Genomic DNA, 27046 nt, shown 5'->3' with positions numbered 1-27046 from the left:
ATTGATAAATGCCATTATTATAAAATAATGTTTACCAAATATGTAAAATGGTGGTAATAAGCCCGAGTCGGTGTGGAAACAAAAACCTTTACTGCGCATTGTGATGGTTGTACGCCTATCAGATCAATTTGACTACAGTGTCTTAATAAACTATACAATTTATTAATTATTATTTAATTAGTAGTTATACCAAAAAAAGTAACATATTCACCCAACAGCACATTACCATCTTACACTTCTAGAAGATGTGTTCTGCTTTAATCAGAGAGCGCGGAAAACCATACTCTGTAATTGCTTTGAAAGGTGCTGCTTTGGGAATTCCCAACTTTGAGCGTCCAGTTTGGAGCAAAAAGTCGAAAGTGCATTTTCAACGATTTTTTAAACTTATTTTTGAACTCTTCGGCCATCTGATTATTCACAAATTTGTATTTTTAATAAAAATAAGTGTTTTTTTTCTACAGATTTAAATGATTTTTTTTTTGTTTTTTAAATAAGTTTTGATATTGGCCCTACTAGTGGTCAGAATCCAAGGGAAAATAAGGATCATGTACATTTTAGTCCATGTTACATAAAGTAGATCGAACCATATTTGTGGTTATTCACACAGCATACCGTAATATATAATATTTATATACATGTAATTGGTGTTTGATATTTATTACTCATCTAACAGTTCATCATTTTAACATCTAAATAAATTTTCAATAAAGAGAACTGCACATTCATTCCCACATAATGGACATTCTATTGAAAAGTGTCTCTCATCTCTGAATGCTTCATCTTATAAACACTTCCAGAATGTTCTTATAACATGCAGATGTGCATGAAGGAATATAATTGTTGTCTGTGTTCTCTAAAGAGTGATAATTCAACTTAAGAGATTTAACTTCATTTGGGGTGAGTGATTTCTTTACATGCTTGTTCACAGTATTTCTCCTTTTCATAATTGTTTTCTTCGTTTGCGGATTCTATTCCAGTTTTACGTCTTAGCATTTTGCGTGTTTTTCAGTTGGTTCCTGTGTATTGTTAATTGTACCTATATGTTTTCCTTTGTCATTTGGTTATAACACCAAAAATTAATTCCATCCCGACCTTTATTGTATGAAACCTTTTTGCGCTTAAGGTATATACAGCTAAGTTTTATCAAATGTTTTCTTTTATTCCTTTTTGGTCAGAACCTCCACAATCAACAGAATAGTACCGGGCAATCAGTTAATAGTGGAGTCGTTTGATTATTATTTTCGGTCGTAGATTCTATAAATTATTTGTTTTATTGACTCACGCTTATACATGCATCGTTCAGTTTTTAGTTTAACTTCCATACATTAAGTCAATTTCCCTAACTAGCATTAGGGTTTTAAGTTAGCTTCTACGAAGCACGTTGTGGTCAACAGATTTGTTGCAGGGTCAAAAGTTGAAGATTTGTTTTAAATAAATACGTGATGTTTGATGTTATCTGGAGTTGTTTCAATTTCATTACACTGTTATGTCTGTCAACAAACTATTAACAAACCAATTCATTATATAGATTAATATCATGGATCGTATACAACTCTAAAACATTTTAAGTCAGATAAACTTATATTTCATTTTGGTTCAGATTTTAAAACTATGTATCAATAATTCTATAACAAATACCCTTGATATGATATGTACAACATTTTGATTTTTTTTCCTTTTGCGTAATTCATCACACTTGCGTAAAAAAAGCAAAAAATAACACAAAAAAATTAGAAAAAAAAAGAAATTTTACTCGGTTAGATTATAATTTTCTGACTATACGTTCAATAATAACAAACAATATTAACAAGACAAAAACTTGAATTTAAGTTTCTCCTATTGTTATAAGAATCATAAAACGAACATTTAACTTTTTCTCTCTTTTTTTATTCCATAACAGTAGTGAAGGGAACCTAGATTCGAGCAGAAATCAAAAGAATATATTCCAAGGATAAAGACTAGCGGGGGGAAACAGACACATGCAACAAAAAAAGGCAATATCCTAAATAACACGTACAAAGAATTTAAAATGAGCAACCCGGACACCACCACAAACTTCGAGCATGGACAAGTATCAAAATGTATAGACACTTCCTCTTCCCTTTATTCAATCGAAGTATTTATCCTGATAATAATGTTCATATATAGAATTTTTCGTTTGAATTATAAAAATCATTATGTAAGTAAACAACACCCTTTTTTCATGTAGACCTTAGAATGGCCTGAATTTATCGTATGTGATAATGTTTAAATACTCCCTATGAACTTTGAATAACTATATTACAAATCTGTATAATTATTTTGTTTCTGAATTGTATTGAAGAAAATCAGACTTACCTATCTCTAAGAACTGGATAATTATCAGCACCCAAAAGTCCAGGTAGTATATCATTCCGCTCAGTATCTTAGCATCACAGTCAAAATCCCTAAAGTCAACTTACACAAACTTTTACGATAATCAAATAAGTTTTCTCTGACAAATATTGCATCATTAGTAACGGCGGATATCTCCGTTAAGGACCATACAACACAATATAAATTACATTCTCATGTGAAGAATTAGATATACTTGGACTGTAATGGACAGGTTAACTTGAGGTTTATATGTTTATCTGGGCTTTTACTGGTATTGATCACTAACGATAAATGCACTGTAATAAGACTAAGTCACAAACTCAATGAGGCGATACAGGATAGATGGTGAAAATCTTGTATTGGGGGAGTTGCTTCAGTGCGTCCAATCAGAAAACAACAGAGACGCATGTACCATTTCTAACTTGAGAATTGTCAGGATTCGTACCATAAAATCATCAAAACCTCTTATCACTAAGGTTTTTTTATTAGTTCTGATCGAATGGAGCATTGTAAAAGAAATCAAGATAAAATTCATTTTAAGCTGTAACTCAACAAGTAAAACTAGCTTTATTAGTGTCACAAGCCACTTAGAAATTTCATTTTATTTGAGTTTAATAGTGAGATTTTGGAGGGTTAATCAGACTAATCAATAGAACAAGCTATCCGTCTCCTCCATGACATATTGAACATGTTTTTATTCTATTTGGATAATACTCATTGGCTTCAATGATACAAATGTCAAGCCCTGTAATCATGAAGTTACCACTCAGTGGTAATAGATAATTATTTGTAGAACATTGGGACATAGAAACTTTTTGCGGTATACGTAAAGGTCACTATCCATTATCGAAGTTGGTACTATAGTAAATGCAACCGAATGTTCAATTCGGTGTACGTTTTAAAAAAAATGTCTGTGATACTGTAAAAGAAAAATACAGAGCTTAATCATATATCACGAAGAACAAAATCCTAGTAGAACTAACTAGTAATATTGAATTATCTGGTGTTTCTATCTTCAGGTAATGGAAGAAGATCAGAATTGACATTTATAGCAACAATAATGTCCACTTCTACAATTATCAATATGTAACGTTATATTGACTGGTAAATGGTTCTATTCCAAGAATATAACTTTAGTACTGTCTGAGGATATTCAAAAGGTATAATTGTGTATTTTGAATTTATCTCAGTCTGTTAGCTTTGCGAACCAAGAGCATAACTGCCTTTATTTGCACCGAATTGTTTCGGTTTTTGACACACTTGGCGGTCCGGATTTTTTTTTCAATTGTTTTTACCAAGATAAGTAGTATAACAAACTTTAGGGGTACTTAGCGAAGAGGTACATTGACAAACGAAAATTGATCCCAATCAAAACCAGATAGAAAACACCAAACAATCCTTATAATTTAATTTTTAATTGAGTCAAGTTTAATTGTATATCAGTAGATATTGGGGTTAGTTTAATCCCGGACTACGAACCAATAGACATAAAGAAAGTCGAAGGACAAGTTAGTTTACTCAAAACTACGTATCTTGCTAAAAAAAAAGAACTAACAAAAGAGAATGCTTGTTTCAAATCAGACTAAATTATCCACGTTTCAATAGGTGCTCACACAGTTAAGTACGTTTTGCTACTACCATTGTTAAGCTTCGATTGATTTCATGTTTGGTTTGTTTAATTCTTTCTTTATTTGATAATGTTTGTCGTTTTATTTCATGAATTAATCGACTTTCTTGATCGGTACTGTCTTTGTTGTTTTATTTTTTATTTTATTATTACCTTTTCTGTGTTTGTTTTCTTGATACGGTCTTTCCTGTTTTTATTTGTTGCGTATATTTAACTTTGCTTGACACTGATTCGATGTTTTTATGTGCTTCTTATGTCTGCCTTTCGAGTGAGGTCTATGATTTTTTTGTTTCCCATATCTGCGTTCTCGTTCTCTGTACCGTCTAAGCTGCTTTATTTGTTGCCTTTGCTTGTTTCTTGATATTGTCTTTGCTGTTTCATTTGTTGCCTTTGTTTATATAGTGACACTGCCTATGATGTTTTCTTTCTTTAATTGTGTAATATATTTCCACAGTGGTCAGATATTAAAGGAGGAGAGTTGTGATAACGCCAAAGTACTTGAACCCGCCGCATCTTTGCGCCTATCTCAAGTCGGGAATTTCTGGCCTTTGTATGTCTTGTATCGTTTTCATCTTTAGTTTATTTTTATGTTACTTGAGTATAAAAGGCAACTCTTTCCCTGTATCTGTGTATAGTGATGTCTTGGGGTCAGCTGCAGTCTGCCATGTAGTGTGAGGGTTTCCTTGTCGTTCATTGAAGTTCAATGGGTGGTCTTGGGCTGACATTTTTTTTCCGGTGGGGTTGTTGCCTCTTTGAAATATACACCATACCTATTTTTGTTATATCGATATAGAAAGCAGAAACATTCCATGCCTTCGTCGCTTATACTGTTTTACACCAATGACAAAAGACCTTTACTCTCTTGAGTCTAACTTCATGTCTCTATTTGTATGTCAGGAGATCTCTCTGTTGACAAAGGAACACAATTTTGAAGGAAATCTTTCATTCCTCAGTGGATTGTTGTAGTATCCTTTAAGCCGGACCCCAGGACCAACCCGCTTACTCTTTGTCATTTAAGGTATAATGGTTATTTTCAGGAAAGTAATTCATCATCGTAAAGACCTTTAGCATCGGTGTCTAAAATAGGGGCTCTTCTTATGTAGTCGACTCGACTGATCGACAGTCGGGCTGTAGTTAAAATCTGAATAAGATTTTGTTTTATCTGGAAAAACAAGCGTTGATATGCATCTCAATTAAAAATTACTTTCATTGTTAAGACTGACGCCGGAAATTTCTACCTTGCAATGCTTAAATAAAAATGTACAATTTTAGTCATTTTATTTTAATAATGATGTTTGATAAGCTAATGACCGATAAGGAAAAGAAAAATTGATAAATGTTAACGTTCACATATCACTAAGTATTCTACATTTATGGGAAATTACTTTTTTCATTTTTCTTCGAGGTGATTTTATAATAGCAAAAACGTATTGATTACGGGAGAAAGCTTTAATAACATTTGATATCTAACTTAATAATATCACTTGTTTTAGTTGTGGGATTCCATTATCAGACCAGCATGCTGGAAACCGTTTAATCGATTTGTAGACTTTACCGGAAAACATTCCCAGAAAAAGGAACACTTTATTTGTTAATCTTAATAAATAAAAAGGGTATCACAAGTCGCTTGTTGACAATTATGTTACGACATGACAACATTTGAACAGTCAATTTATTCGCAATAAAGGGTGTTTAAAGCAACAATTCATTGTCAAGCCATAAGACGTGAAATAGAACACGTGTTTTCGAATTATTAAGCTAATACTGACTAAAAAGGAACAAACACCATTATGATAAGGTGCCATAGAAATTATCTTCAAATGAAAATAAATGCGTCGTTCGTTTTGGACCTACGCTTTTACTATTATAGTGTAAATATGATATTTAAGCTTTATTGATTGTCCAAATAAACCCAGAAGATATGGTGTTTGATACTTAATCAGGCAAATATGTGTTGTATCTGTACTAGAAATATGTGCATGTATGAAATTCTACGTAATACTTAAAATCGACAAACAATTACCGAAACATCCAAACAAGGATAATTCAGTGAATTAAATCCAAAGACATGGCCAAACGTGAAAACAGGAAACAGAGACCATACACTTATACAATGTAAACAAAATAAAAAAAAAATACAATTCCATATAAAAACTGGGTACAAAGAAAGCAATATAGCACACAAAAAGCTAAGTAACCAGGAATACGACCTCCAACAAAAAAAAAAAGAAAAGGAAGTGACACCAGGTGCTCCGAAAGGGTAAGTATGTGCAGCTCCTTCAGCGCCACCAGTACATTGCATGTGAATAAAATCCGGTGTCGAGTTTGGTAGGGTGTTAACCCGGTTGGATGTGAAAATCTGGTATCATCAATCAAACTTCATATCGATCAAAATAGTCAAAATTAAATCCAGAAAAAAAGAAGAAACTGCAATTCAAATAATTCATTTTAAGAAAATCAAAGCGTAGTAGCATTAAAAAAGCTGCATGAAATCAATTATGAAAGGAAATAGCCCTGAACGTGATAGATCAACAGCGTTAACTGTTAGTTACACCTTGCTCATCATATTTTATACGCTTCTATAATAGGCTAAATTAAAAGTGCTTTAATTCTAATTCTTATAGAATAAAAAAATTATTTTATGTACAGTTCGAACACATATGGTATGAAGAGGAATATTATCATTACCAGATAAATATAACTGCAGTTTTAGTATTATACGACATTTCAATGTACTTTACAATCAGGAACCATCGTAGGTTGCCGTGAGTAGAGTCTTTGATGGTCATACAGGGAGATATTCACGCTGACAGCAACAGATGTTTTCTGGAGTGTTATAGAGATTTAGCACATATCGGGCAATTATAAGAAGAATTATAACCAGAATAATTACTTCGATACTCTAGGGTTCTTTAGTCTAGGAACTCAATAAATTGCATGTTCCAATATTCAAGTCAATCGAAAATTTATTATTCAATTTATGTTCGTGTAACAAAGTGTGGTAATTTTTCATTTTGTTATATAGTGACTATGATAATTTTTCAAATAAAAGAATAAATGATTGGTGTTCGTGTATTGTATCTTTGTTAAATTTCTTCTGTATAGACATCGTAATGCGTAGTTCATAAGTTCACGGTTATTAATTTGATTCAATAAATCTTAATTAAGAAATCCATGTTTAATTCCGCTCGAAGACGTTAGATTAACAACAACCTCGATAACCTTGTCATCACATTATAATTGTATGGTGTGGAATATCATCGAGAAGGGTTATAGTAGAACTTGGGTCATCTGAGTCAAAGTTAATGACCAATAATTGGTTTGGCCAATGGTAATTATCTTTAAGGATGACAATGTCCAATTGTAATCCCGTTATGTATAATTTCACTGGTCATTTCAAATGAAAGTTGGTCTTTCAAAGTGTCCGAAGTCTGACAAGTAATTGATACTTCTAAATAAAATATTGCATATTTGTATCAGTATGATTCATTTATTGGGCCTATCAGTACTTATTGTTACCGTTGTAAGAAGAAAAGCTTTCAACAGTAGAACAGTTGGTAAAAAGACTAATATGTGTATGTAATACTGGTCAGTGGTGTATACATGGAACACAAACATGTATCGTCATAAGAAAATCTGTAGTGGTTTATTTTTTATTCCAAATTACCCACGACAAACAATGGCAGCACTAAAACGTTATTCGTTTTAAAGTCATATATATTTCAAACAAATGTCTCTCTGCATTTGGGTGGGCTTTCGGTCTGGTTTAGAAGTTGACGGATGAGTTCAGTAACTTGATGGTGACAGTATAGTTCAGTCTCGTCTCTTAAAATCGATAGGTTAGATGCTGTGGTACAACAATGTTTAAGATAGTCCCAACATGCACGCTGTAAGTCGGAGATCTCGAACTCAGTTGCTGCGCATGCTAATCCCACGACAGAGGCGATATCCATAGTAATACTTCCTGTATGCACATAGTGAATAAACTGACGGAAAACCTCGTAATGATATCTCATTATAGGGATAATCAACTGCCTTTCGTCTTTCCTGTAACACTGTTCCTCCATACTGTTAAATAGTAAAGTCTTAAGGATCTGGCTTCTGCTTCCAATTATAGCTCTGATGCCATAAACTGATTGTCGCTGCGGTCCAACTTCAAACTTGACGTCACACATATCTGGCAAAGAGAGTATGTACTTTATGTTGCTGATGACAACATCTGTTTCGGAAAACTGTACAATCTCTGGATTTTCCATATCTTCAAGATCATCAGCCTCACCATCGTCACTCAATATAATACTGTTTTCTGAAGTAGTGTCTGTAGCATTGTGGTCTGAGTCACTATCTGTCAGTCTATTCTCGTGGTCCGAGACGAAGACAGGTGAATCGTAGCCAGATGAAAACTCTTCTTCAAATTCTGCATAGTTTAGCAAAGGTGCTCGATCTTCTTGGTGTGCCATTATAGTTGGTTTTCTGCGACATGTATGACTGGTCAGAAATCAAAGGCTTTATATAGAAATGGGAACATGTATGCTCATTCTGACAGCTACTCGTATAAGCTTGGACTAATTAACTCAATCATTCAACATGATATCACCGCCAATTAATTCTTAATTACTTCGATTGTAAACGTTTTCAGTCAATTAGGACATCTTATTGACGTTGATTGGAGGTGAAAGGGCGGAGCGATTAAAATCATTAACAAAGACATGAAGCCTGATTCCGGGATTGAGTTTTAATGTATAATCTCAACAGCAATCACCTTTTTGTTACAAAAAACGCATTTCTAACTAATTTACAACAAAACTACAATACAAGTAAGTAGAAAACTACAACTTCATACACTTTCCATAAGTTTTGCAAATGCATGTGAAAATAAAAGCAATTCGATTGTGATGAACATCGCTTAATATGATCACGGAAACTAAGTAGGACAGAAACATGATGTTTCTTGTGCTGTGTAATGACCATCACGTCTCTTGCCATTGTTGTAAGACTCCGTACACTATCACTCCAATCATGATCACATTTCCTCAGAACTCTATCAATCACAAGTCAGAAAATACAAGCAGCATAAATCAAAAGATAGAAAAGCCTTATTTAGATTTGTCTAGATTTATAATAGACTATTGTAAAGGTTATAATCAAAGCTGATGGACGAGTATTATTTCTTTAAATCACAAGTACATGTTATTTCCATCAGAGTAATGGTCTCTTAACCCTTCAAAATAATATATTCCTACGCTAAAACGTCTATAGAACGTAGAATTAGGCCTAAAGAAATCCATATTTCATACTGAAAGGAAGGAAAAGTGTAGTAGTAGAGAAAGGTGTCAACCGGATTCTGAAATCATCTGTTTATATGTTAAATAAACTTATTTATTGATCAGAAATACGAAAAAATAAATACTAATGATCAAAACAAAATTAACAATAAGACATGACAACTGCTTCTAAAAGTTACAGAAAATTAATGTCCACTCCCATCGAAAACAAGTAATTGACATAATTTTCCTTCATTGCTTTCTGGTAGAAAGCATGAGAAATAGTTCAATAGAAAAATCGAATCGTATACCGAGCAATGTGTAAATAAAGGCCCGATTTCTAATGACCCCTTGACAGTATTGATGACTCGTGACGGCAGAGTACCAAGCAAACCCCAGTAATACCAGATAACCATGATTCAGTTAAATTGACAGACACATTTCACCCAATAATTCAGTTCTTTTATGACTCGCGTGCATATTATTTAACGCATGTAAATATTTTTAAGTTCTTATTGATCCGTAAACAAACATTTTATTTGAATGTCCTAATCTTTTTTCTAATTCACTATTTTAATAGCAAAACAAACGAGAATGTTCCTTCCAGCTTTATTTATCGTTGTAATGTTGCTACAGTGTGTGACCTGATGTAACGGGAAATTGTCTAAGATTTCCACTAATTCCCATAAAATCACAGAACCTTAAAATAAGATAGATTTTCAGTAGACCAATTTGTACAAATTATCCCATTTACTGTACATTTTAAAACCAATGAGAATTTTAAAAGTTTATGTCACCAGAGCAAGTTTGAAGGTTACTCGTACAAGCAATGACAAAAAGAAACCAAATTAATTTCTTTCGAATTTTCTAGACATTGCATTCCAGCAAGAAGTTATTTTCCTTAAAATAGAATTGTCCTTTTCTGTTGATCTGAATTGTATTGCTTGGGGCGCATATCCCATACGCAGGGGCGGATCAAGGATTTATGATTGGGGAGGGGAGCGCACAGTTAAAATATTTTTAGGTTAAATTTTTTATATATTCTTCTAGAGTGGGTGCAGTGTTGATATCTTTAGTGGCAAAATTAGCGAGAAATTAAAGTTTCAACCTAAAACCGCCTAAATCTCCCCTGACAACCCATGCTTTACAAATTTTAAGGGGACGCACATCCGCCACACTCCCGCCTGAATCCGCCCCGATATGAATCCTGCAATTGTTTTAATTAGTATATTTTTGTTTAAAAAGTTAATCTGTCGTAGTTACTAGCTTCTTTTTCTGATAATGAAGGTCATAGGTCATAACTATACCCTCAGTTCTTCCTTTGATTTTAATGATGCCATTTGGCGCAATATTTTGATCATCATTATAGTGTGGACAGCATCCTTTTCTACAAAGTATCGAAAAAAAAATCCCAAATTTGAATTTTCTGTCAACTATGAACTAAATACAACAAACGTTTCAGAGGGAGAAATTATTCATAATTATCACAACGAATCGTGGAAGGGATGAGTCACACTGCACCACGATACTAAATGTCACTGTTTAATTCCACCTTACAAAATTATAGACAAAAAGTGATTGATAGACAAGGGTGAAAAATAGCTTCTAGGATTCCATTAATCTGTTTGTATTGGATATAGACATTCAATAACCAATTGTATTTCTTAATGACCCTACACTACCATGTATCACCATTCTTTATAATAACAAAGCTTTTTAATCAGAAAAGTGTTTGCTGAATAATTCAAGAAAAAATAACTTATAAATATTTCTTATGATCAGGACTGATATTGTTAATCAAGTAAAACACATAAATGCAACAATATAATGCCAAGGTAAAATCAGATATTGGAACTTGGGTCTCACAATATAAGTAAAATAGGGAATGGCATGGTATCGCATTTGTACACCTTGTACCTCATATTATACTGATGACGAGTATCGTCATGTTTACATCTTCGGAAAGGATAGAAAAGATGTATTATTTGTTTATTACCATTCAAATACATTGATATTTGAGACCCCCCTCACATAACATTGATATACTCATTAATTTATTTTAATTTGTAAAGATAATTCTAACAAAGTCCTTTCTCCAGGTTAATTCCAATACATATGCAATTGTTTATTGATGTAGTATATGTTACATTTAGTGGCGTAGCCAGGTATTAATCAAAGTGGATGCTTAAAGGGGTCCTGGGACCGCTTAAGGTCCCCAGTGGGCTTAGTGCCAAGAAAACGATTTTGATTTATTTTGAATATTTTTGAAGCTTTTCCCAGAGCGCAAAATTTTAAAGTCGACAGAAAAACTCAATTCATAAGTATATCACTTAACGCCGAAGCCTTAGAAAATAAACAAGAGTTTCTAGATGTCCATAGTCTGTTTTCAAATAATCATTCAGGACATTTGGTATTACAACAAAAAGTCAAGGTTCCTTCATTTAAGAAAGTAAGTAAGCATTGTCTATCCGTCGTCACGTCTTTATAGGTGTGTAGCATAGTTGGTCTGTTTGCATCGTTGTTCTCAAGTGGAATTTAATTCTGTTAATTGCGCTAAAAGATCTTTCTGTAGAGGCAGTAGAAGTTGGCATAGATAGAAAGAAAAATAGAATAGCAGATACATGTATGTTCGGATACAGATTTGTGTTTGTGTTTAGAAGTGTGTTATGGATTTTCTTTGGTTTCCTTTTTGGCATGGCCCATCTGGTTTCCGACGATAAATTTCTTCTTCAAGTTGTTCAGGGGTACCAAGATCGTCTGTCTTTTCCATGTGAACTGGTGTCATTATCTGCAGTCTATCTGGCGCAAAAAAAAATAATGGCAGAAATCTGTCTTCTGATTGAATTAAATCTGAACCAGGTGGTCATGAAAAACGTAAAATAGAGAAACCTTCCAGTATTCCATTGATAATTGCACATGATGATTTGCTCTGTGTCTCTGGCATCTGTCGCGACACGGTGTATGAGGATCTGTTCAAACTCTTCGGCCTTTTAAATATTATATAGAACCCGAAGAACCCTCAACCAGGTGTGGCATTATAAAAGGATCTATGTTTTGTATTTTGACTAAAGACCAAAAAATCCATTTATACTGTATCTTAGTCAAATTCTTTACATGGGTGCCTTGTGACGCATAAGATTTAAGAGTGTTCTCTATAAAAAAAAATATTTTACCAAGTTCATTCAGCATTTAGGCAGCAACCATTAGGGGACATAGGTCAACTTTTAGACCCTGACTACTAGTATTTTTAGGTAATAATTTCGATCCCACGCTTGTGCGCGCGTTGTTGTTACCAAGTAAACCTTAATAAATGTAATCTAATTAGCATATGCTTTTTTCATGCATTTTGATTGGTAGTTCACCTTTTACAAAAAAGCGATGACTGTTTTTACAACAGTTACTCTACACGTTTACGTACTCCCAAACAGTTAGAGTGGGGAAACGCTCTCGGACCCACGTGGGGTCTGGGAGTAGGCCAGAGTGTCAACACAGTAGCCCGGGCGCTAGTAGGACATACTCTGACCGAGTTCGTCGGTCAGGTATCCCGAAGGCTGGGCTCCGCCACCAGCACCTGTTGGTTCTATTAACCCACTAACATCGACCGTGAGAGGCCTGTATTGGTATTCAAGGTCGTTAAAAACCCCTAATCATCATTTTACAATAGTGTAAATTCCATGTGCAAATCGTAAAGAACATGGCTACCATTGCTTCGACAAAAGACAGAACCGTTTAGAGGCTTAAAAACGGTATTTTCTGCTCTATTCCATTCATTTTTCGGCATCGTATAATAAAAAAAACGACAATTTTGAAAGAATAAAGTTTTCAGCAGCCCTGGAATACTTTGAACATTGAAAATGACAACCATCTCACCTTGTCAATTGAATACCGCCATTTGCAATGTCGATTTCGGGTGTCAGTAGACCCTTTTGTGCTAACGTTTTGGTAGTAGATGAGCATGCGTATAGCATGCTCAATATACACTTTCGCGAGGAAAATTCTTTTGTTCTACCGAAGCCCTACATCGCGGAAGTGTCTATTGAGCATGCTCAACAACTTACCACAAAAAGGTCTATTTCACTGAACAAGTCTACAAGAAAAAAAAAATCATTAATGTTTTTCTAATAGTTAGGGATTGGAGATATAAGGATTAAACACTCCGGACTTTTATTTGTTTTGTGAGTGAATGGTTCGATTTTACACATCCATAAATTCTGAAAAAAAAACAATAATCCAATATACAAATCCTTGTTTATTCCTATAACATATGTGGCCCTTTTATAATCCTGCCTATTAACATATATTCACGAATTGCTCATCCTGAAATATGTTTTTCATCAAGATACCCCTCGCCCTGTGCTTTTTTTATTTCAAATTTGACCCAAGCTAGACTTGCGTGCAATATTGCAAAATGATTTTTTTTTATCATAATATGAAATGTATTTCATGTTACGAAAAGTAACAATAAAATAAATATCTGTACCAAGATGGAAAGAGGTACTTATGAGCCAAGTTTTATTACATCGTCATTCAAGTATCAGGAGGCAATACCAGGATATGATGGTATCTTGCTAGCCATTTCACTGCACTGCTCGGCTCAATTTTCGATGAAATATTTTCGCAGGTCTGTCCATCATCGTTCTCTGCACTTGCTGTAGCCGACGTCGTTTTTTTAATGAAAAAAAAAAAAAAAGAACAACCACACTTTTCTGCAATTTATTCAACATATTTTACACTTAATTCACTAATTAAGGAAGGAACACAACTAGACCGATCAGGTATATAGCTTCTAAATTACTCCAAAGTAAATCATTAAGAGTTATTCTGACCTTTGTTAACTTTCTAAACACATGCAAAATTTTTAACATTATTTTTTTTGGTCAAAATAATGTGGATGCTTGAGCATCTGAGAATACAAGAAAGCTAGTCATTGAGTCATTATCAATGTAAGTTGTATTTTTTTCTGTAACGACTTAGCAGTAGTATACAAGGCTTCTAGTGAGTGTTTCTAGTGAGGCAAAATAACCGATGGAAAAATCATATAAAATTTTGAAGGAAATCAAGAAATATATTTGGTTAAACGATTGATTGTTGGTTTTAATGCCTATACTCCACAGTAAAACAAATATAAAATAATCACCGGGTCATTACGATGCTCAAAACTATTATCATCAATGTCAGTCAGGCCACCAACATGAAAGACTTTTATAATGTAATAATACAGGGATCAATACGGTTTGATTGGGTCATAATATTCTAAGGGGAATACGCTGTATTATTAAATTGTTACGTAAATAGCTATTTAGAGAAATTATATTGAAGTGCCTTTCCGTAACAGTTCCACAACAGAAAAAGAAATACACTTAGATATCGCTAAAAGAAATCTTAATGCTTAGTTTTTTTTCAAGAATTAGCCCTTTGCATGGCTTTGGTATATACAATTTGATAAAAGACATATTTCCGATTTTGTTTACCGACGGTCTCTGCTTGATTAATATTTTCATTCAATGCCAAGTTGTTCATATACAGATGCACTATCACTTTAAAGCGGAAATTTATTCGTTTAAAAAATACCGATTAAGTGCAGGTTTCAGCCATAAATCAAGTCAAAATACAATTATATGAAGGATGATGACATTTCAAACCAATACTTTTGTTGAAAAAAACTTGATTAGCGGATTTCATTCCACATTAGTCTTAGTGAATATAACCGGTGAAATATGCATGTAAAGGTCATTCTTGGTGCTTCGAAAATTGATTTTTAAAAAGTTGTTCATTCAAAAACAATGAGCAAATCGAATTACCCGTAAAGACATGTTTTGGGTTCAACGAGGTGATCTTAAAAAAAAAACAAGGGTAATAGCAGTCATCAATGTTCTTCAGTGGCAGATTCAGGGGGTTTCGGGGTTGCAACACCTGTTTTTGTTTGAAAATAATGATACATATAATTTTGAGAAAAATAGACAATATTGTGGTAAATGGTAGCCTGGAATCCCACCGCTTCACGACTTTCTCAACCCGGCCATGATTCTTCGAAACACTGTTTTCCATGATGTACAGGAGATGAACTTAGAAAACTGACCATCTATTTTGGAAATAGCTACACTCACAAATAAACTAGAACAAAAAAACTGGTTTTCCATCTTTTGGCGAAAAGTAATGCAATAATTTTGCATTATTCCATTGACCAGGTGATGTTACAATATCCGAATATCGGCACTTACAGCTCTTCGCTTCGTATAAAAATCATTTGTTTATATTCTAAGATTAAAGAAGCTCATAACTGGGATACCATAGTCAGAATCCCTTTAGGTATACCATGAAGACATTCTTAATCGAATGAGACTTCAAAAAAAGAACAAGTGGTATAATTTGCTTATTTCCATAGTATAATAAATTTTTAAACATCAGATTCTTACCCGAATCTATACATATTTGCCTAACTCTTCTATTGATTCGAACTAAGAGATCTAATGTCAAAAAATAAATTTCAATCTAGAATTTGTTGGCCGAACATAACCTTCACCGAGTTGTTCTTGAGTTACCTCACAAAATTCTTGCCTATAGATTTAAACAAATAGTTTACAATTTCAATTACTAAACACCATCAAACATATCAAATTTTGAGATACTTAAAATACAGAGTTGGAATATATCAGGGGCAATAACTCCAAACAATACAATTCAGGTGATCACTGGACGATTCAGTAGAATTCAAACTATCGATTTCTCTCAAAAATTAGTTAGTAATGTCCCTTGATGCAGCGTGCAACACCATATTTACTCAAAATACAATAATACTCTTAATATCAGTACTAGTAGCATGTTTGCTCATGAATGATGTAATGAACAAATTGAACAAAAACATTAGTTTTCCAGTATCTAGCCAAAGTAACATTTTGCATATGTTAGAAAAATAATTTCTAGACAGAAATCAGAAAATTGTTTTATCTAACCTAATCATTGTTAGGCACAGACCATTTTCTTCTAGGGTGGGGGAAGCGCAAGCACAAAAAAAATGATATTTTTTTTCAGCAGCAGCCTGAGTTAAAAAAAAATTCTTTGAAAATCTTCATTGTGAAGTTATGGGAGAAATAATTTTTTGGCTCAAATTTGGAATATTTAAAAAAAAAAATAATTCCAGGCCTCCCCAGTATAAAAATGGTTGGTGCCTTAAAAGACTAGAAATAATGAATGAAAATAAAAATGGAAACCAACTTGTTTGAATTTGATGGGACAATCAAATAAAACAGCTGCACCATGAGTACATGATATGCCTATCCCAATGATGGAGTTACAATGTGACAATGTGAAAATGTGAAAAGAAATTTTATTGAATATGTGAACAGTCCCATCACTCTAAAACTAAAGAGAGTATTTTCTCCATGAAGTATACAGACCTACAGACTATTAAACAATAATTGTATAATGTTTGAAGTTTATTGTGCAAGGAGCTCTCAAGTTACAGTGTGACATGTGAATAAAAAAAATTATATAATTTCAAAAGACAATAACTTGAAAAGAAAACAGGAATTTCACCAAAATTTAAAATGACCTTCAAAACAATTATAACAAATAACTGTGTATAGTTTGAAGTAAATCCTACATGCCACTTCCAAAATATGGGATGACATGTAAAATCTTGACCGTCCCCTTTAATAAATAAAGTCTCATAACTCAGAATCTAAAACTGGAATTTTCTCTATAAGTATAAAGACCATTAGACCATCATAAAAAAACTTTTGTGTAAAAATTGAAGTTTACTTAAAAAAGGGTTTCTCAAGCTGAAGCATGGCATGTTAAGGTGAATGGATGGATGGACAGAATGTCAGATATTTGCAAACCATAAAATGACCCAACTTTGATGGTAGTATAAAAAACTGATACTCCTGCATGCTTATTATGAAGATGTATTCCTGGTATTATGTTCGTTTTCAAGTTGCAAATCTACAAGTGCCTGCTTATGGCAACAGGGAGGTTGGTTATGAGTACTTGCCCAGATATTGAGTTGCAAAGGAACAGAACCACTGACCCGAATTAACCAAGTGTGAATGTATGTCACCACATTGTGAAATGAATTCATTTAAATGGTTCACTAAAAGTGAATGAAGATTTAACACATTGTGACATGAATTCATTTACATGATTCACTAAGTGTGAAGTATATCACCACATTGAGACAACTATTTACGTTTTACAAGAAAAACGTAAAAAAATTACTACACCATTTATTAACCTTCTCCTATTACATCAAATTGGTATATAGTTATTCTTCCAAAGAAGTCTGTGCTGTTGTTGAAAACCACTTTAAATCCTTTTAATACAGTTGGTTCATCTAATTTGAAGCTGTGGTAGACATTAAGGATACCAATAAGGCAGTTTTACAAAATTACATTTTGAATATTTTTAGAATGATGTATGAATTTGAATTTTAAAGGCAGACTCGGCAAAAACAGTAAAATACCTAGAAAAACTCCTTACAGCCATATGGAACCAAGAATAAATACCAGTTGCCTAGAGTAAAGGATTATTCTAATATGACATGCTTCAAAGCTCTTTTGACCACAGTCATGGTAAAAAAGTGATAGACAAATGACCAACATTTTGTGCAACTCATAGGCTGTGTCTATTAAAAATGTGAAGAAACTAGTCCATTAAGAATCAAAATAAATCACAGAAACTCTATTTTATCACTGTTTTACCACAGATTGGCCATATATGTCATTATTTAAGCCTTGCTATCATATGAAGTAAAACAATGCGACATAAATGGCCAGCCCATGGTAAAATAATGATAAAATGAAGTTTCCATGATTTATTACCTAAATTGTAAAGATTCCAAAGTAAGGCAATAGATCAGTATGTGACAATTATAGAGCCATCGTCCTTTCATCAGTGCAAGAGTTTTTTCTAGAGAGGTGATTCAAAGAATCCAAGTTGGTACAGAGAAAAAAAAACTGTGAGGGGAACCAGCTGGATTTAAGAAAGAAAAGAGCACAATTGAAGAACTATTTACACTCAATCACATCTTACAGCAGTGTAATGAGTTGAATGCACCATTGTTTCTGAAAAGAATAAAGTCATGTTAGTTGAGTGTCAACAAGAATGACAGCCAAGGATAGACACAAGTGGAGACAGTGTATCTGGACCTTATGTGATAGTGGGCACAAAGAGAATAGGTGAGGTGAGGGTATAAATTTGAAAATTAATTATCCTCAAGAATTGCCGAGTTGAAACATGTTACCGATACATGATTCACTATTTAGGTGACCTATGGCAATCACCCAAAGGACTTTACCAAGTTTTAATAGCCCTCAATTTTACTAGAAACAAGATCTAAACAGAGTACTTGGATTGCAATTATAATTTCTACTATTTTGAATGAACACAAAAGGTCTTTTTTATGTATGTTGAAAAATGCAAAACTTTCCATTACCCAAAACTTGTTTCATATTACTTTAACCTGCTAAATTTTCTAAAAAGGATATTTGTAATGAATTCACATCATCTGGGTAGAACTCATGGATTTTTTCATCTGTGTCAATTGATTCTATCCAGCAGTCTCTACCTGCAAATCCTCCTTGGAATCGAATCTGGAGCTCACTGATTGTCTCCTCTTTGTCAAACTCAACAATAATCCACTGTGGTGAACCCTGAAATTTGGATATTGCTTGATATATGGTCAGTATTATAAATTGCAGAACAATATTTAGAACACACCAAAGTTTACAATATATTGCTCTAGGAATCTCATTAAATATGAATCCTTTCAAGAACATAAAATGATCAATACTTCAATTCTAGAAAAAATAAATGGTCAATATGTTTTCACATTGCAAAAAGAATGATGGTTTGTCAGCTAAAGAAATTTGAGTTAAATAAATTTGATATTGCTTTAAATTTAGATTCCCATTTGAAACCATTGACAGACCCATACAACACATCCACAATAGTACATGCCTGTTTCATATTTCTCACTTCATTTGCTCAAATGAGCTGTTAAGATCATGTATTCAACAAATCTCATGTAACGAAATGTGAGATTTGACAACAAAATATAAATGAAGTATTTGTAAAATATTTTGTAACATTACATGTACTTCAAGTAATTCAATTTTGACTTTTGTAAAAGTTTATCTAAGTTTTGTAGAAACTGCTATCAACAACTGCTACAGAGATAGAGTAAAAGGTTACTAAAGAAAAGACACTACATGTATACAGCCTGGTGTATGCCATACTAAATAAATAGACATGTAATGTTAGCACCCTATGCTTTTACATGAAAAAGGATAGTTCTGATTTTTGAAGAATCTATATAAACCTGATCTGAGTTCCAGCAAGTATCTTCTTCATCATCAACCAAATATTTCTTACCAAACTGCTTTGTGTCTCTGTTTAATACTGAACTTACTCTAAAATGAAAAATAACACAGGTGAAATCATGAACAAAGTGTCCGGAGAAATGGTAAATTTGTAAATGTTATACTTCATATGTCACATGTATCTACTGTATTAATAGTAAAGATACCATACATACATGTACAATACATTGGAGATACAGTTTTTGGGGGGGGCAAATAATGACTTTGATTAAAAAAAGAAAACCACTTTAGCTTTCTTCAACCTGCACAAATTATGTGGGTTGAAATGTATGACTAAGTTATAGAGTACTTTCAAAACAAACATTACCAGACTCTGTAAACGTTTATGTTTATCATGACATTACCAGTCATTATTTTTATTTCTACATTTTAAAACATTAAGGTAAAGTAGATTTAGAATGTTTATGCCAGTGAAGTACCCTGTATATGGCATTTCTAGAAGTCCCCATTTCTAATTTTATCTTTCACATGATTGATCAAAGTTTGGTTTGGTAATTTGATTTATTTCTAACAGAAATCACCAAAAGGTGTTCAACAAGTTTAACACATCTGTAAACTCTGAAAGGCCACTAACAACAAACATAATTGAATCCACATGTAGACATGGAACATTGACAATTCTCAAAAATCAACTAAAAAAGTACTATAACTGCACAAATATATAAATGCCAAACATCTGGCTATGAACAGACAATAAGTGGTTGCAGTACACTGCTTAGAAGATGAAATACACAATACATGAATTAACACTTCCCATTTTGCCCCAAATGACCCCAGATTTGTCTCCGAATAACTTTTTGATGTCAATGAAACAAAATAATTTTAAGTTGTGACGACATAAGACTTTCAGTTGAAGGAGAATTTATTACAAAAACAACGGGAAAATATATTATTTTCGCCAACGGCGTACACCTATGTGTGAAAACGTCTATTGATTTTGAAGCCAAGGCAGTTGGTCCTGAATCAGTGAGTGGCAAACAGTTATTGTTTTGTCGTATTAGAATATGTCACAAATCATGCAATTAAAATAGTTGCATTATTACCGCAATTTCGTTTGCTTATTTGTAATTTTTTTCATTTCGATGTCGGGTAAATCTCAGACAAGGGATAGAATCTTCCAATAACGCATAAAGGAAACATTCGGACTATGATGCAAGTTCGGTCTCTGATTGTGTCGGCCTTTGATATTTCGGAAATGGTCATTCTTGTTACGTTACCGATAAAAATTCCACTCTTGCAATAAAAAAAAAATAGAACTGAGACATTTACAGCAACCATAATAATTCAATATTCATTAAACTGTATACGAAAGAATAAACCAGCCATATTTTAGTTTAAACATATTTTATTTGCGTAATTCGGCAAAAGGGATTAGACACAAGTTAGACAAACTTATTAAGTCTTCTCCCATATAAAGTGTGTAACAATACATATTGAAAGCATGCAAAAACAATACAATAAATATATAAACATAATATTGACATGTTATAACTAGCAAATATTGTGATGATATGATGATGTATGTGGTTGTTATAAATATACTGACAGTATCAATGATACTGATTATACAATATGGAACCTCTTAGATCCTTTTATATAATTATATACATGACTAAAAATTATTGTATTTTGCTCATCGGTAAGAGCCGGGTGACCACACGTTAAGGTACTTAAATTTACTCGACAATTTTTCGGTAACCAATTTAGATTAATAAGGAGTCTATTTCTAATATCAGAATAGTGAGGACATTCAAAGAAAAAATAATTTGAATCTTCAATGCTAGCACCACATCGGCAGGATGGATCAGTTATAATGTGAACTCTCGAGAGATCATAATTTAAAAAGGAGGCCGAACATCGTATTTGTGTTAAAATAATGTTTAATTTACGATTTCCAAACTCGAAATATTTAGGAACTCTGTTTGCTGGATTTGATTAAATCCTCTTTAATTCATTTTTGAATTTACCTATAGATTCAATGTTACGAGTAGACAAATTGAGTTTATTCCATAACCGTATAATTGATGGTAAAAACGAGTCTTGTGTCAAAGACAGTCGACAAAAAGGATGTATCAAGTCATTTCCATTACGTAAGGGGTAAACTGTTGTACTCTGAATCGTAGGTGGGATCAAATTGTATAAATATTCTGGAGCATCATTATGTTGGATACTATAGAACAACTGTAGTTTTCTTCTTTCACGTCTTTCTGCTAGAGTTTTCCATCCGATTTCACTATAAATGATTCGTGCACTAGTAAAGATTGGAAGTCCAGTTACTATTCGAGCAGCCTCTAGCTGCAATTGTTCAAGTTTATTGCAATAACCCACGCCCATATTGTCCCAAACTTTACATGCATATTCAAATAACGGTCGAATAAAAGTAAGATATAGTGATTCAAGATTCTTTCTTCCTAAAGGCTAGAAACCACTAATTCCACTTCCCATAGGCTTCTATGCTAATTTCACAATATTCAATGGCTTCTCTGGACTTTACCTTAACTTTAACCTGCAGAGGACTATATATCAGCATGATTCTACATATGTCAGCTCACAATCCTCAGAATGGCATGTGGGGTTAGCAGACTTGCAGTGCAGTACTGGTCACCGGAAGTGAAGGATCTATAAATAGCATGGGAAATCCCAGTGTTTTCACAAGATAGGGGTATATTTAGAAATCATTATGGAGATTAGGCTTCACATCACAAGAAGCAAAATGCACCTATAAAATGTACAGAAATGTTTTTCCTTTCAGAAACTGTTTAAATTTTTTAAATAAGATGAGAACTTTTTTTCACAGCACTATGAGGAACAGGGGTAATTTCTGCGTAGGACTATTTTTGCGTACGTTCCAAATGCTCACTGGTAGAATTGGTGGTCTGTAACCTAAACTATACTTAAGTTTCCGTAATACATTTAAATGTTTCGATGCATTTCTGATTATACATTCAACATGATTATTCCATTTTGCATCGTTACTAAATGTTACACCTAAATGTTTATGCATATCTGTAACTGGTATATTTTTATCATTAAATACAAAGTTTATTTCGGGAGTTTCAATATTAGAAAACAACACAATTTCCGTTTTGTCAGGATTAAAGACATTTTTGGACCAATCACTTAGCTCTCTGAGGTCATGACCAATCACTGTCTCTATGTGTGATAAGTCACGATCAGAGTAGCTCAGAGACGTGTCGTCTGCAAATAGTCTACATAAAGACAAAAGATTTTCAGCAATATCATTGATATATATTATAAATAACAGAGGACCTAAAACTGAGCCTTGAGGCACACCAGCTGTAACGTTGCAAGGTTGCGAAGACGATTGTTTGATTACTACCATTTGTTTTCTATTGTCTAAATAACTTTGAAACCAATTCAATAAATTTCCACATATACCATATGACTTCATTTTGTGTAATAACCCATGATGCCATACTTTATCAAAAGCTTTTGAAAAATCGCAATACACAAAACAACTTACCTCCTTATTTTCTAAAGAATTTAAAATACAATTATAAATTTCTATTAGTTGATGAACTGAACATTGTGGAAGAAAACCAGATTGATATTCATAAATGAGCTTATTTCTCTGTAAATGGTTAAACACATGTTTATAAGCAATGCGTTCCATCACTTTTCCAACACATCTTATCAGGGATATTGGCCTATAATTAGATGGAAGAGAATTGTCTCCTTTTTTAAAGATCGCAATTACATTTGCAATTTTCCAGCTGGTGGAAAACTTACATTGTTCTAGGGATTTCTTAAATATAATTCTTAATGGAATTGCTATTTTTTCGGGGCATATTTTCAACATTCTATGACTTATCATGTCAGGACCAGATGCTTTATGGGGATCTAATGTTTTTATTATGTCTACGATTTCAGAATCATTTATTTCAAGTTCTGTTAATAAAATATTTGTCTTTTCTTCAAAATCAGGAAGAGGAACATTCTTGTCCTACAGAGAGAAAATTAGACTGAAGTATTTATTAAGCAAATTACATTTATCGTCGTCTCCGTATGCGGTATCACCAATATTTTCGTCATTAATAATATTTTTAAGTGGGGGTATTTCACCAGAGCCCTTTTGAGATTTTATAAGAATCTTCATTATTTTCCAATAAGTTTTTGAGTTAGCAGCATTATTGAGTATAATATTATCCAAACTTTTTTCGAATTTTTCTTTTAAATGTTTTTTAAGATTATTTACTTTGTTTCTTTGCTTTTTGTATCTATTAATGTCAGTTTCTCTTTTACTTTTTAGGGCCTTTTTACGAAATCGGTCCCTTTTTCGAATTTCCTTTCTAAGCTGACTATCAAACCACGGTTTGTCATTATTGCGTGTCTGAACTAATTTTGTTGGGATACTCTCCCTTGCAATACCAATAAACCTTTGGGAAAAGGTTTTACACATATCATCGACATCCTCGGTGTTAGACAGAAGTTCGTCCCAATCAACATTATCAAGTTGTGACGAAAAATGTTCTAAATTAATGTTATCATATTGCCAAATTTCTCTTTTGAATGATTTTTTGTACATATCTTGGACATTTTAGAAATATTATTAGGGCATCATGATCACTTATTTCTGATGGTACTTTAAGTGCATCTGTTAATGAATATTGAATTGTATCACTTATTAATATTGGGTCTAGCAGTGTGCTACTGTGATCAGTCAGCATTGTCGGTTTATCAATTACATTTTTTAAATTGAAGAGATTCATTGTGTCATACAATTTATTATTGTGGAGCCTAAATAAATTCGAGTTCAGATCACCAGTTATCACAATATTTTCGTTAAATTGGTAACTGTGCTCTATTGAGTTGTTTAGCCTTGTCCAAAAGTCAGCGTCCGTCCATTCTGGTCGATAAATACAACAAAGTAGAAAACATTGACCTTTACCTTTTATCTCTACCCATAATATTTCGTCAATGGGGTTTTCGAGTTCACCTTTTTGTATCATTGATATACCATCCTTTACAAAGATCAGTATACCGCCACCGGTATTGTTACGATCCTTACGGATAATGTAATTGGAAAAAGAATGGAGCTGCAAGTCATCATTATTGACACTTGGATCTAAGTGTTTTTCAGTAACGGTTACTATATCAAATTCATCTGTGAAATATTCATCGATAGCACTTTTGATTGGCTCAATATGTGTATAGTCGGCGTCACATAAATAACATACTATTAAAATTTGAATAAAAATATTTTCTACGACTTTATTGACACCAACCGTCGTTTAAATTGTCTTAAATGACTTGCTCATTCGTTTAGCCAAACGGCTTCTCCCTAAACATTAAATCGTTAAATTCCGGTCAGATTTTAATTCTAGGTGGCAATATTTACATTGTAAAAAGTCGGCCATGTTTACAGTGATCGGGTTGCTAGGAGATGTTGTTTACGTTTAAATGGTTTGTCCAAAAAACCGAAGATCCCAGAATACATTTCGGCTATCTTGATTTATTTTACGCGAACAACGTACAATACCGAGAAGTTGATCAAGCAGACGATTGTCACCGGAGTTCGACGGGAACTTACGAACTTCGTTTGTAAACAAATCGTCCCGTAAAAGCCAACATGGCGGATATTAGTATGGGATTTTCCCGTAAGGATTTGTTACGCATAATTTAAGCTAATAAGCGACTTGTTTTTGAGAAGCTGTTTGGCTAAACGAATGAGCAAGTCATTTAAGACAATTTAAAAGACGGTTGGTGTCAATAAAGTCGTAGAAAATATTTTTATTCAAATTTTAACAGTATGTTATTTATGTGACGCCGAGTATAGATATGCATTGGTCTTCAATGAGTGGGGTTAGGGTCTCACCAATATTTTCTGCTAGTAGAGGAATTATCGTGTTTAGGACGTCAGGGCTGGTGAGCGCTTCAAGGACCTTGTCACTTAATGTTTTCCTTGCAGATGTCTATTTTTCGACATCTCGAAGGTCCCCTATAGAGTTCCGACGCTTGATCTGTCTCATGTTTTGTTTTTGAGTAACAGGAAGGTGATCAGGACTGTCTGGGATAGATCGTTTATTCGATTTAGACGATGATATACTGATAGTAGGTTGAGAATTAGTCACCAGCATGTCAGGATCATGTCCACTCTCTTGAACAAAGGAGGCGGGCCATATTTGATGTTTGTTTTGATTAGACCGTGCAACAAAAATCTTTTCAGGAGGACTATTAAATACTTCCAATGTGTATAGAATTGCAACATTTATACTAAACCGACAGTTAATTATCCAAGTTTCAACTTTCAAACTTCCATCATGTACGTTATCCAACAATAATTCCCAATAGGTAGGAGAGCAAAATGTACACGTTCAGGTCTAATAGGCACATGTAGTTCGCCATATCTAGTAAACATGCAGTGAATGCAATTTAAAATGCCTTGCACGTGCGATAACCCCGTCATTTCCTTTTTATCTTCAATAATTTGACATTTTATGAAACAGATATATATATATATACTGTCCCGTACTACCATACATCGTGTACTAAGTTACAGCCCTAGATTAATATTACGAGGAGGAATGACCCGGCCAGCGAAAGCTATAATTTTATATAGCCTAGCTGGCCGAGTGGTCTAGGGCGCTGGACTTTGTGCAGGCGGTGTTGGCATAGATGTCACAGCGGTACGAGTTCGAGTCCCGCGGAGGGAACGACCAAAAATTTGCATTAAACATATTTAGACGTTTATTTAATTTATTGTTATATATATTTATATTTGAATCTTTTATTGGTTCCCTTGTTCATTTCAGTTCAACTAAACATGAAAAAAACTACTTACATTTCGTCCTACTTCTTGTCTAAATATTACTATTATCTTGGCATTTTCACGCAGATATTGTTTTACTTAGACATTTCATTATATGCTTTCATCACATTAGATCCAAACTTTATTCTGTACCTCTCAATCTACTACACTCCCTTTACAAAACAAATCTTGACACTCCTGTTTCTGACCCCACCTCATCATTATACGGACTTGTTGCCATCATTTTGGATATTGGTTTCCACAGACTCTTTAAATCAGTTTGTGTGAAAAGTCAAGATGAAGAAAAACGATCATTTCTTCCACTACCGTTTGTCAACAAAGGTATAGATGCAATTAATTTGGCTAACATCCTCCATCACAAAAACGTTACCAACAAAATTCCCCCATATTTCAAAGACAAATCCATACCAATTATTTCATATTCCTATACTTAACCTATTGCATCCAAAATTTTCAATTATAAAAGGCTATTGCAGAACCTCGAGATTGTGGACTTCAAGGCTAAACCACCTGACTATTCTTGCAAAACCTCTCCATTCAAATATGGTCCTTCTGGTCACGTCGTTACGGGAGATTTAACCATTATCGAAAACGAATCTCTGCGTAATATCCTTTCTAAAGGTCCCAAGTA

General features: G+C 33.4%; 2 protein-coding genes and 1 long non-coding RNA gene across 4 annotated transcripts in view; 1 reads left to right on the top strand and 2 right to left on the bottom strand.

The window, feature by feature from the left end:
- LOC148622027 (limbic system-associated membrane protein-like) overlaps positions 1-2689 on the bottom strand; it is a 30195-nt gene extending 27506 nt beyond the window's left edge. The window contains exon 1 of one of the 2 annotated variants that reach the window (XM_088571508.1): positions 2338-2689. In XM_088571508.1, coding sequence (XP_088427634.1) covers positions 2338-2392 — 55 coding nt within the window. In that variant the 5' untranslated portion in view covers positions 2393-2689. The remainder of the gene's footprint in view (positions 1-2337) is intronic. The other variant, XM_088571509.1, reaches the window with a different exon arrangement.
- LOC148622026 (uncharacterized) lies at positions 251-7035 on the top strand. The gene is made up of 3 exons (XR_015920534.1): positions 251-897; positions 3375-3515; positions 6632-7035. It is a non-coding gene; the product is annotated as an uncharacterized LOC148622026 (long non-coding RNA).
- A 10420-nt stretch (positions 7036-17455) lies between these two features.
- Positions 17456-20794, bottom strand: LOC148622025 (nuclear receptor 2C2-associated protein-like). The gene is made up of 4 exons (XM_088571507.1): positions 20669-20794; positions 19565-19655; positions 18732-18896; positions 17456-17591 (listed from the first exon to the last, which is right to left on the bottom strand). The coding sequence occupies exons 1-4, from the start codon at positions 20701-20703 to the stop codon at positions 17475-17477; spliced, it is 408 nt and encodes a 135-aa protein (XP_088427633.1). The 5' UTR covers positions 20704-20794; the 3' UTR covers positions 17456-17474.
- Positions 20795-27046: the final 6252 nt, after the last annotated feature.

This window comes from Perna viridis, chromosome 3, assembly GCF_037379345.1.
Source record: "Perna viridis isolate PV_CMFRI_1.1 ecotype Kerala chromosome 3, ASM3737934v1, whole genome shotgun sequence".
In the NCBI taxonomy this organism is placed as follows: domain Eukaryota; kingdom Metazoa; phylum Mollusca; class Bivalvia; order Mytilida; family Mytilidae; genus Perna; species Perna viridis.
Note: the sequence above shows the minus strand (reverse complement) of the source record. Positions and strands in the feature narration are given on the sequence as shown.